Raw genomic sequence first — 13,071 nt, forward strand, 5'->3', positions numbered from 1 at the left:
CTGCTGGTTGATATATTTGTGGAGAGTCTGATACATTTTTTAGGACTCTATGATGAATATAAAGTTTAATAAACAGCAATTAATTGAAATAGAAACATCCTGTAACAATGTAAATGTCAGACTGCAATTTCTGGTCAATTTAATTCATCCTTGCTGAATCAAAGTATCAATTTATTTAAATCAATCAATCAATCAATTGCTTTTAAACCAATTATATATAAACTCAAAAGTAAGTTAAGTTAATGTGGGCTTCAATTAATTAGAAACTTAGTTAAGTAAGTAAAGGTGAGCTTCAGTAAAATACTTGGAAATACCTGGTACCTGGTAAGTGGATTAATACACTGGCTATCGGTGATTATGTTAACAGAAACTTACAGCCACTTACAATCTCAATGTAGAGGTAGGCCTATGTGCAGCTCATTTGTCTTTGACTAATCTGACATCCAGACATTGGCTGATCCCATTAGCCCGACAACCCAACTGGCGCAGCTGTTAGAGGTGCCATCATCATATAGTATTACACTTAAAGTTCAATAAAACCACACTGATATACCAATTTAGTCTTCATTGCTTTTCACATTGCTGGAGAAATACATAATAGGTCAGCCTAATAACAAAATAAGGCCATGCAATTAAAGAGGTCATATGATGCGATTTAAAATTTTCATTCCTCTTTGGAGTGTTACAAGCTCTTGGTGCATAAAGAAGATCTGTAAGGTTGCAAAGACTAAATTCTAAAATCCAAAGAGATATTCTTTATAAAAGTTAAGACTTGTCCACGCCTTCCTGAAACAGCTCATTCAAACATACCCCACATCTCTACCTCACTATGTGGGAAGGTTTGCAAAACTGCGCCTAAATATTCACATAAAGAAAGAAGGTCTACCTTTTATTCTCGCTTTTCCTGCCAGTGCCATTTCGTGGAGAAGCTGTGTGTTTCACTGTGAAAGTGAAACTACTTTGTTTGGCCTTCCAAAAAAGTATGATATCCACTTTGTCATGCCTAGAGCTGATTCGTGCTGGTCGCTGAGGAAATCACATGTGGTTGCCGCAACCCCCATCTACTCCTTCGCCGAATCCACCTACCGTCGCTCACTCAAGCCGTGGGCTGTTCCACACTCAAGCTGCTGGCCATTCCTCAATCTTTTCTAAAACAGTCTTTTGATTCAGGTTATGTAAGTAGGTTTACATATGTAAAGGATTTGCCATTGTTGATTCAAACGTGAGTTTTGAGCAGTGTAGAGTAGCACTTGTTGTTTGTCATTTCTCCGACTACAAATAAAGACACTTTTTTATGTTAACAGCGCGATATGCAACGTAACGTGTAAAAAGACAGTATAAGTTATTATACTCAGTAATTATGTTCCCATTGGATGCTACAACTGTCATGCCATCACAAATAATTACTGTATTTACATGACTGTAAGGGTAGGTTTAGGGTTGTGGTAGGTGTAGATGTTAATAATCCAAACTTTACAGTAGCATTTTTCATTGTCGAATTGTTTTAGTGGGAGGAAAATCTGACAGGGAAGGACAAATTGACAGAACACCGGTGTTCTGTCTGGGATATGTCATAACAGTATATGTTGCGGGACGTAACATGTCCGTCAGACACTTGAAACATTTGGCCAATCACAATACACTGGACATCTGGCCAATCAGAGCATACCTTGCGTTTACGATAGGTGGGGTATAGAGGAGAAACAATTATGTACATTATGTGGAAAATAATGTGTTTTTTTAACCTTAAACCACATAAACACATTTCCTTACACCAAATACACAAAATAATGTTCTTTTTAGCAACATCACGTGACCCCTTTAAATTACTACCAATAGCAGTTTGTGGAATCCATAATGTCTGTGTACTGCCACCAACATCACATCATTTCCTGAACTGCAGATAACACTCACACAGTCAGCCATATGGTCAATTAATAAATATGAACTCACACATGCATACCCTGCATCAAAGAGCTTTGTTTGTAGAAGCCAACACCAGAATATAAACCTTCCTGGATCCCATCCATAATGGGTCTCCTGTCCTAAGAGGAGACCCTCCTCCTATTTTCTCCATTTCACATTTTCCTATTTGCCAAAGATGATTTGTGTGTGATAATTTACACAGCTTAGTTGGCCATCCTTATCAGTAGGGGTAGGATCTAATTATAATAAAGATCAAGCTTATAGTCTGAAAACTCTTTTTTTGGGCTTAAGCTGTGATTCCCAGTCAGAGGTGCAACTACATAAGTACTTACGCAGGTTGTGAGGTATTTCTAAAGAATGTGATTGCCCCAAGAACTGACAAAGCTTGTGAGACACATAAGCTCAGGTGTCTCATTAAAAGGAGAGGAACCAACCCACACCAACAGTTTTAACAGATTTAAGTTTAAAGGTTGAATAATTTTAACAATGTCTACACTCAAAGAAAATTAAAGTTAATGTTGAAAAATATCCAGTATGACATCTGTTAAGAGGAACACACTTCTAATTTGATATCGATGCACTGTGAGGGTAAATAAGACAAAAAAATATAGGAAAATACTAAGCTAGAGCATACATTAGATTCGATTGCTCTATTAAAAATAAAGGTTCAAAAATGGCTTTTTTTTTTCAGTGATGCCATAGAAGAAGATGATTTGTTTTTGTGTGTGAAGAGCATTTCAATCTTTTTAAATGGATTTTTAATAAAGCATTTTAATATTGATTGTATTTTCAAACAGGGAAGCAAGAATTAATCAACCTACATACTCAAATAAAGTAGAAATACCCCAAACTTGAAATTTCATTACTAAAGATATCTGATAATCCATATATTTGAACAAACAGTGCTATATCAAAACATATTTAGGATACAAGTAACCATGAATATGGTTGACATTCTACAAATAGGAAATCTTGGTTTACAATGTTCTAGCAATGTTCAAACAAAATCTGTTACAACAACAGCACACAACAACAGAGAGGGTTAAATACCATTCACGTTCACACAAGCTTGATTTGAAGCTCTTATTGAACATTTGCATGATTCTAGCCTTAAGAAACCTGTTTCAAGGGTAAGTTGAGACATGGAGGGTGCGTGGTGTGATGGTGGAGCATCCCAGTTTTGCTCCTTTGTAGATTGCGTTTTTGTGCGCTGTCTTGCTCATGGCAATTCTTTGGTGAAACAAGATAGCGCTCTGTTTACCAGTGGGGAAGTTGAAATGGGATAAGAGGGATTTGTTTAGGTTTTGTCATGTGCAGTCAATTTAACCCCAAGTTAAATAACAATTGCAAGCAATTTATTGGTTTAATCTTACAAGGTTCTGCCTGGAGAAAGTATGAAAAATGAAAACCAACCCAACAAACAAGCAGGCAAGAAACAACTGCTTGAAATCTTGATGTTCTAATTAGATTGGCTCTTATTGCTTTAATGAAAAAAAAAAACATAAACAGAGGGCTATTTGCATCCTTGTGCCTTGCTGGAGTGCTCATATTTGTGACATTGAAATCAATGAAAAAAATTAATAAATCATAAACCACACTCTAAATAAACCACTCACATGAAACAGCCTTCGGCGCTTGCCACAGGAAGTACGAGGGCATTATCAGTCTGTCAGCGAAGCCTCCCTTAACCACTATTTGCATCTCTCTGTTATTCCTTATCAGGGTGCATTCAGTTTGACATGCATTATGACTGATTCTCCACTCTTGTCACTGATTAAATTTCCATTAGCCATGCTTACCAGTTGTTGTGGCACTGAGAGCTCCTGAAAGATGTTCTCCAAATATGATTGCTGGGAAGAGAGCAGAGGTGGGATAATGACACAGTAACATGATTTTAGGAAGCACTCCTTGTCACAGCTTCCTCTCTCACCGCTTTAGTCTCTCCCTCACAACGTCTTTTCTCATCCTTCCCCTTCTCCATGTGGAGTTGCTTCTCATCTGTCATGAGCATAGGAATGAGGCAAGCATATAGAGAAAGACAGAAAGTGTGTATGTGTCTGTTTGTAGGGGGGTGTTAAGAGATCTATTTAAATCCTATCGTGCAAACACACACACACTCACAAACGGAAATAGCCAAGTTTTTCACATCCGTATAACTCCCACAAATCTGTTTTCAGTCTATAGAGATAGTTCATTCCTCAACATGAAAATACTATTTCATAGTTACTGTTGTATTGAAATAAACCCCTATGAATTTTGTTTTTTTGGAACAAAAATGTGGTCTTTTGAAGAACCTTAGAACATGTCTTTTCCATACAAACCAGCTAAACCACACCACTTCACAAGATGTTGTTGATCTTGAGTCGTGTGGATTACTGTGATTTTATCGGATAGACTCTCAATCTGACGGCACCCATTCACTGCAGAGGAGCAATTGCTGAGCAAGTGATGCAATGCTAAATTTCTAGAAATCTGTTCTGATGGAGAAACAAACTCAGAAAAATAGGAGCGTACATACTTAGAATAGCAGAGTGAATCAATTAAAACGATTAGGTAAATAATGACAGAATTTATATATAACCGCTCATCATCTCAGCATGTTCAGCAGGACACAGTTACTGTGCAAGTTTCAATATGGAGATAACATAAAATGGCCGGTATTTGAATGAAGCTAACCATTATTGGTAATGACCAGCAGGATTAATTAGTGCGAGTAGGATGGGCAGCTCAGAGAGCAGTCTCTCCCTCATTAATCCGCTTGCAGGTGTTCTCCTTCCCCTCTCTCCCCCTCCGTCTGCACATTGAGAAGATCGACGAGAAGCCAACTCATGCCAATTCAATCTTATTAGTCCACTGCAGAAATCACATCCTTGAAAGAACCTCCAGTGGAGGACAGCTGTAGATAAGAGGAGCACGAGACTGTGAAACACAAAGAAATGAGGAAATTGTGCAAACTGTGAGAACTTTTGTGTAAAGGTGTTGTTATCTTCTATCCTGAGAGACCAATGAATGATGTATCAGACTTTTTTAGGTTTGTTCTCAGCACATTTTCTCCAATCTCCAAGTCAAATCAACATATTGTATTAATTTTGTCATAGCCCGAATATCAAAATAAAAATAAATCAATTATTCTACTTTGATTGTAAATACAGCAGGGAGGGTCACTGATCTATGACTAATGTTAATTTGGAGCTGTTTTAGTAGGGGAGACTGGGGAGTGTTGCCACACAGAGTGATTTGCAACACCATCGGTTTAACCAATTAGAATTGAGCTACAGGGGTGAAATCACTATCAAACATGACCGCCCTCCTGAGGTGAGAGCAGCAGTTGGAAGACTGTTTGTGATCTGGTTTTCTAATTTAATAAACAGCATCCAATCTTTTCATATGTAAAGTAATAATAGTAATAATTAAGAAAAAAAAAAACAATATCACAAAGATATATCAGAAAAACCCACAAAGATGCTGAAAACCAAGAATGTTTTTTTTATATATTTATTTATTTATTTATGCTTTACCATATAGATTTTAAATAATTTTAATTAGCTACTTCAAATTATTTTAAACAATGATTTTTTATACTTATTACCATACAATTCATGTAAATAAAAGATTAGTGAAGTATGTTTTAAAAGAAAATGTTGTTCTAGTCTTTCTATTTTAAAACTTCATGTTTAATTGTGAGTTATTTTTTATTTCTTTGTAATTAACTGTGAAATTGTGTAGTGAAAATAGTTTGGTAACACTTTAGAATAGGTAACACCTATTAGTTGCTTATTAGCATGCATATTACTAGATTATTAGCCATGTATTAGTGATAATTAAGAACATATTAATGCCTTATACTACTTGACCTTATTCTACATCCTTAATCCTACCCAATACCTAAACCTAAAAACTACCTAACTATTAATAAGCAGCAAATTAAGAATTTATTGAGAGAAATGTCGAAGTTTCTAGTTAACAAGTGTTACCTATTCTAAAGTGTTACCAATTGTTTCTATAATTTTTTTTTTCAGTATACACAATTTGAACTGATGTCCAGGTTTTCATTTAACGCTACAATGTAATCCACCAATTATTGATATGCACAGTGCAAAAAAAAAAAAAAAAAAAAAAAAAAAAAACACCTGCAATGTTACACCCCCTCTAACTGGTGTTCTTTATTCAGTGCAGCATTTGCTTGAAGTTGAAGGAGCACTGTGATGTGGGCCATTAACTGAAGCTTTAATAGGGCCATTGAAAATGACCTGGCCTGATCTCCAAATGAAAGATAAATATGCTGCAGTGTGGACATCTGTCATGGGGATGTGGGAGGAGGCTGACAGACTCAGAGTACTAAATCATTTCCAGGCTAAACTCTGGGTATGATTCACTTTGTGACCACGCTTATACAACGTGTTTTTCACCACAAAAGGTGAAAGATTTTTAGTTTAGAATGTACGCTGTAAACATGAATTGCAAAAGATGTAACCAAATGTATTCACTGGGGAATGGTCTTTTTTTTTGGCAATTTGTGTTTTTCATCAAGTGCAGCAGGAGGTCAGCTTGTTTCCAGGACACATAAAGCTCCATCCCCCATGAGGCACTGCTTGGATCCTAGTGTAGCAGGCCATGCACTACTGACATGGAAATTCAAAGACTGGGAATAACTCTTTAGACTTCAACAGACCTGCCAATACATATGGTCCCGATGAAAACCAAACGAGGAATGTTAACATGAAAGTAAAAATCCTGCTATAGCATGAGGAATGTTTCCATAGTGAGAGAAAATGTCATTGTCAACTACATGATCAGCACTGTGGTGTAAATGCTATTTAAATGGGTCTATCTTTGGCACTTGATTGAAAAGGACTGAAAAAAAAAACTAATTAACTAACAAATGAGCTAACAAATAAGCTGTTTTCATTATTACAGTGAATGTGACATTATGTGGGAAGTAACATTTTCACATAGAAGTCTGTAGTCTTAATTACTGTAAATGAATTTAAATGTATTCATATTTATTTTAAACGCAATAAAACACACCATCTTGCATTCTGTCTTAATTATATCATATGCGGATGACTTAAAAATAATAACATTTCATTAAGTATCATGTAATGCACATTTCAGAGTTCCATCACCAACTTCCAACTTTATTAGTATCAAACCACTGCTACAAAATTACATCAAACATGATGAAAATGAACTTGCATACGTGCTATACACAATGTAAGCTTTAAAGTAATTAAAGTATGTGATTCCTTTTTTTTTTCTTGACAAATATCAATATATATCAATGCCACTTAAAGCCGTATATGTCATTCCAGTAATCTAGAGCCTAAAATATACAACTATATCCCTGGCGGTTAAAGTATCTCCATACACATGTAAGTAAAGATGACCATTTCAAATTTCTCATCACAGACATTTCAGCTTCAAGAGTTGAGGAAATAAAATTACAGCCATCCCAATATGGTTACAATGTCCATTTTACTTAGTCACCAAATTGAACAAAACAAAATAAAAGGTATCAAATAAATAAACATGTATATACTAAAAGTAACCAAAGCTCACCAAATGTTTCCAAAAAGAATTAGTGTAAATTTGGATCGTTCTGGTGGGTTCTGTCCTCCTGTGCTCAATTACTCGGAAGCAGACGGGTGGTTTCACTGGTGGATTTATTCCACTTCACAAAATAACTGCTTAAGATATGAACAATGTCAACACAAATAGCCCATGCCATTCAAAACAGCTAGCAACAATTACCAGGCCAACCAACATCTAATGAGACATAACGGTGAATAAAAGAGAATGGTGTGCTTTTGTAAAATTCTGGACTTGCATTCTAAATTTATCCCTTGCTTTTCACGTTAAACATTTCTCCTGATGAGACACAATCGGTGGTTTCAAACAGAGCTCAGTGTAAGACAGCTCTGCTAAAACCTTAGCATTATCAGAACCAATGCATCAGTACTTGGCTAACTTATTTTCCAGCTCAGTGAAAATAATGAGCGAGAGGGCTGACAAACACTTCATGGCGAAGAAGAAGAAGAAAAAAAAGCTTTAGAATTCACTCATTCTCATTTTGGCAGCTACTTTATTATCCAGACAAATATTTTGCCAATGAACGTTCCTACCGGCTAAGTACAGTCATGGCGGCCACTTCATTTGTCATCAGTTTTGTATCATTTGAAGGTTTAACACAATGGCTGCAAACCAAAAGGATTTTGCGAAGGATTATAGGTTTTGTTCTTTATGGCGCTCCATGGAGTCAATTAGAATGCTGCAAAACTGCAATTACTGGCACGCATTCTGAAAAGGACAGAGGTTTATGTAGATTACCGTCAGCCCAGCCATAGTGCTGCTGGGAGAGTGAGCGCTCACAGCTGGTTAATGCAGCACCCTCCAGCACTCCACAAAATCATCCTCCAGAAACTGACAAAGGCACAGGAAGAATTTTATTAACTGCCAGGTCAGAAGAATCACCTCCCCTGACCGCACACACAGCACTCTCAAACCGACTTTCAAAAGAGTCTGGCCAAGACAGAGATGGAGCTGGCAGGTTTTTAATCATTAAAAAAAAAATACCGCCTACCACCTTCATTCTGTCTTGCCAGTAGCTTCACTCGAGATAGGAGATGAAGTATCTCAAATATTTGTTTTTTTTGGACCTTACACGGGTGCTTACACATCCACCAAAGATTTTTTATACTGATATGTGCTCATAGGATTTAAAAAAGTACCAAAATGACTGCTTCATACCACACGGTGAGAACTCTGGGAAGGTGTTGGAACCCAAGGGGTCTCCTCGGGCCAAAACATACCGTGCTGCTTGGAGTAATTTGAACCCATTTGAAAATAGCACCGGACCACCGGGTTTTCATGACCACTGGCACCACGCAAGTTCCGCTTACCTGTCACAACACTGCGTATGAGTGCTTGGCTCACGTGAGAAATTTCATTGAATATTAATGCATGTCCAGGAATGTGATTATCAAGTCATTAGACGCTAAGAGTGAAAATTTGCAGCACATTTGCCTGTTATTTACAGACTCTTTTGAAAGGCTGTAACTTTCAGGAGAATTATGCATGCATGAATGCTCTTGTCTGCTTTTTTTTATCTTGATATCCACTTATGCAGTTTTAATGATGCTTTAATGAGCTCTTTGTTAACGTTTCATTCACAATATTTATTAAAAGCGCATGTGCTACTTTATATCTTTACGGAACTCAAAATTGGTAGACATAAAAAAAAAGCGTCTAGAATCTTTCATTAGCTTTTAGTTTGGACTGAAAGAAGCCAGAAATACTGCACAACACTGATTTGTCTGGTATGCATGGCAAATGCTTAATAGGCTTAGACATGGCAATCAACATGGAATGGCAACAGATCATATCAATGAATACTTTTAAAGGCACATTTTATACAGTACTTGCTTCTAGAGTTGACTCAAAATGTTATTTTATGTTGAAATGACATGCAGCTTATTTAACTGTCAAAGTGATTGGTGTTAATCTGCAATTATGGAGGTTTGTGGTAATGATAAGCAAGTGCAATGTTTCTTTTTACATCACAATGGCGAGAGCCAGGCCTTCACAGCGATGAATATTTAAACATCCCTCGGTTTGATCTTTGAGGCTTTCAGGTACGCAAAGGGACATATAAGTAAAATCTATATTATTCTGTGACTGTGTACAACAGAATATATCTGTTGTAAGGGTGAAAGTATTCAGACTCTTTCTGTCACTGAAAATATAGTTTGTGCAAGAAATAATATACAAAAAGAATGTAAACTTGTCACACCTTAACCAAATAGCCTTAATATAGTCCATAGGAAAGGACCCAGTATTGCACACTGAGCAGAGATGAGTCTGTGACGATTTTCACAAAGAAAAAACATTTCATCGTAGCTCAACAGACAGGCCAAGTGATGTTCAGTAGTGTGGAACACATCTCATTAAGTCAAAGCAGCCTCGAAACTGGTTTTGTTCTCAAATTATCGATTTATGGTAAGTGGCCACCTTAACATACATATTAATTTGACATGCAGCACATTTATAATTCTGCACATCTTAGTATACAACAAGTGTGTGGGAACTAGGGTAGAGGTTAAACTAAACCTAGACACTGGCTCTACCAATAAGATAAAATGAAGTCTACTTTCTTTGAATATACACACATGTGACTCGTTTTCTATATTACCGTATGACTGGTTCACACCCTCTGAGTTAAAAGTAGATTATTTGATTACAAACGGTTCTTTTTTCCAACTTCTACTTGTTTGACAAGAATCAACAACAGTTGTGGCATCTAAAATAAAACAAAAAAGACAACATTGTAAACTATGCCATACTGCATACGTATTTTGAAATAATATTCATTCACATGTTTGGATCCACACTTGAAAGTTCCATGTTGTCCCCACAAGGGAAGTGCATATTCTTTTTTTTCTGCTTCCCTATTCAAAACTATTTCACACTGACAGAAGCCAAGCAGGTAATATGTTAATACATTATAAAAACCATAAAACATACCCCATAAAATGAAAGAAAAAACACAATAATGATTTCAATGATCAGTTCTATTAAACACTGTTCATAATTTCCTCATTTAATCAAAGTGCACATCAAATATGACACACTTTCTACTGCTTTCCCTCCAGGTTTTACTTTGGATTGGCCTGTTACATTATTTTGCATGCTGACAACTAAAGAATGTATTTTATGTGTTATATATATATATATATATATATATATATATAATTTTATACAATCTCAAATGCAAAACAGGCATTTTCTCCATTCCTTTTTTATATTAGAGCTATTATTGTAAACACCCTCGGGGCAGAAAGGTCTGCTCTGTAACTCTGCTTTTCTGTTTTATAACCTTTTGACCACTGCATGAGGCTCACTGTAATTTTACAATTAGGCTCACAAATAGTTTTACAAGTGGCAAATTTATCTAATACATTTACATATTTTAATCTCGAGTGCAATCTAGGATTTTTTTCCTGCAGTAAAACAACTAATATATGTATTTCTAGAATTACTAGAAAGGTTGATGATCGTACTGAAAGGTTGATGATCGTACTCTGCATAATTCAGTTAAATGCAATTGGAGTCTATAGCCCAGAGGTCTAAACCATTGAGGTATGGCTGTAGTTTTGGTCCATAATCATATTTCACTGTCAGTGGAAAAGCCCTGCACATTAGCGTATTAAACTAAAGTTGCTCTTCAGTTGTTCACTTCACCTTTGACTGTATCACTTCTGATATCAAATTCAATATCTCTCCTTTGTGAAATCCTAAACAGTGTTTCTCGGTTCACTGGATTTAAATGAGCTTGGCAAAAACCACATTATTTAAACACTTTGCCGGTTTTATGGGTATGAGAATGATGTACCAGCACAGAGAGCAAGGAGGCACACTACAGTGTCTTTCCTTTTACAATAACAAAGACACTAATGTCACACACCCTCACTTTTCCAAAGTGTGCTTTCAGCTAATCTGTGAGCATTCAAAGGGGACAATGTGTGCTGATTCACAAATTGGGAAATCAGGAAAAGAAAAGAATAGAAAATAAGACAAGAGAAAGAAATCCAAACCTCTAAAACCATTATGTATTTACATGATGACAAACACCACAGAAGAAAATTGCCATCCTAACATAAGCAATGCTGATTAAAATCCCTCGCTGCTTTCCAAACACACTGTACCAGATTGGATCCAGCCATCAGCAATGTCAAAGGATCTGTAAATGCTCAAAAGGGTTCTTTACAGTCATTGTGTATGGCCATCCCCAGGGCTAGTAAATACTGATGAGAGAGGAGAGAGCCAGGATCAGGTACCGGCAGGCCAGCAGGACTTCAGCGCCTCCTGTACTTCCATACGGAGCGGTGTTGGGTGCTGTAAACAACAGAGCAGAGACACACGCTGATTAGCAGATTCTCTCTCTCTCCTGGCAGCGAGTCATAGTTTCAGTCAAGCAGTACCTCCTCCCTTTTCATATGAGCGAAGCTCACGCTGCCTGCCTTCACGCTCTCAAATCAAGACTCACAACGAGCTCGCATGCCGGAAGGAGTCCTTCAAAAAGATGCCTTGTTTTAAACCCATGCTGGGTACTTAAAAATTAAAAGGCATTACAATTAATCTCAGATATATGATATGTTGCTTTCTCTGCTCTTACCTTTAAACCTGCTAGGACACATCAAATCTTTTTCATCCATAGTGAAAATATATGTGCATAAAAGATATTTTTGAAAATATGCAAAAACTTGCTGACATGCTTCTAGGCTGGTTGGCAGTATTGGCACGTTTCTGTGTGGTTGCTAGGGTGATCTGGGTGGTTGCCAAGGAGTTTCTAAGCAGCTGTTAAGATGTTATGAGCACATTGCTATTTCCTTTGCTAGGGTGTTCTGGATGGTCACCAGGGGCACTGCTATGCAGTTGCTGAGGAACCGAGAAACAATGAATAATTCTTAATACACTGCTACAGTATGTGGTTACAAGGGTGTTGCTATGCAGTTGATAGGTTGTTCTGGGTGGTTGCCAAGGAGCTGTTGAGATGAGCACATTGCGGTGTCCTTTGCTGGGGTGTTCTGGATATCACCAAGGTACTTTTAAAGATTCTTACCACATTGCTTTGTCATTGCAAAGGGTGTTCTGGATGGTTGCCAAGGAGTTACTAAGCAGCAGCTAAAGGATGGAATACACTAAACTAGGCATCATACACTTGCCTTTGATTTTGTAAATAGTTATAGATGAAAAGCTGACCACTACACATTAAACGAATGAGGATCATACACTACCAGACTTTAAAGTCTTTCCGGGCACAACAAACTCATGCAGAAACTCTCTTGTTGCTAGGAGACACGTGACAAATGAAAACAACATGTGTTCTAAAATCAGCTCAAAATATCAAATATGTTTGATATCCTCTGACTGGAGAGATTCATGCTCTGAAGCTTGAGTCTGTGGCCATCATATACTATGAGATTTTCTGTGAAGCCAAATGACAACTAGCATCACCTTCTCCAGACTTTAAATCAGAACAAAAATCTTTAGTGTATTCTAACTGGAAGATATTCTGAGTTCTTATTAGCACATTGCTTTGTGGTTGCTAGGGTGTTGTGGTGGTTGACAGGAGGTTGCTATGTAGTC

At 37.0% G+C, this 13,071-nt stretch overlaps 1 protein-coding gene across 3 annotated transcripts in view; it reads right to left on the reverse strand.

The window, feature by feature from the left end:
- Positions 1–7,039: 7,039 nt before the first annotated feature.
- The window catches only part of LOC113050547 (neuronal growth regulator 1-like), a 105,198-nt gene continuing 99,166 nt past the window's right edge, over positions 7,040–13,071 (reverse strand). For all 3 annotated transcript variants that reach the window (XM_026213585.1, XM_026213586.1, XM_026213588.1), the window contains one exon: positions 7,040–11,817. In XM_026213585.1, coding sequence (XP_026069370.1) covers positions 11,717–11,817 — 101 coding nt within the window. In that variant the 3' untranslated portion in view covers positions 7,040–11,716. The remainder of the gene's footprint in view (positions 11,818–13,071) is intronic.

Source organism: Carassius auratus, chromosome 31 (genome assembly GCF_003368295.1).
Source record: "Carassius auratus strain Wakin chromosome 31, ASM336829v1, whole genome shotgun sequence".
In the NCBI taxonomy this organism is placed as follows: Eukaryota; Metazoa; Chordata; class Actinopteri; order Cypriniformes; family Cyprinidae; genus Carassius; species Carassius auratus.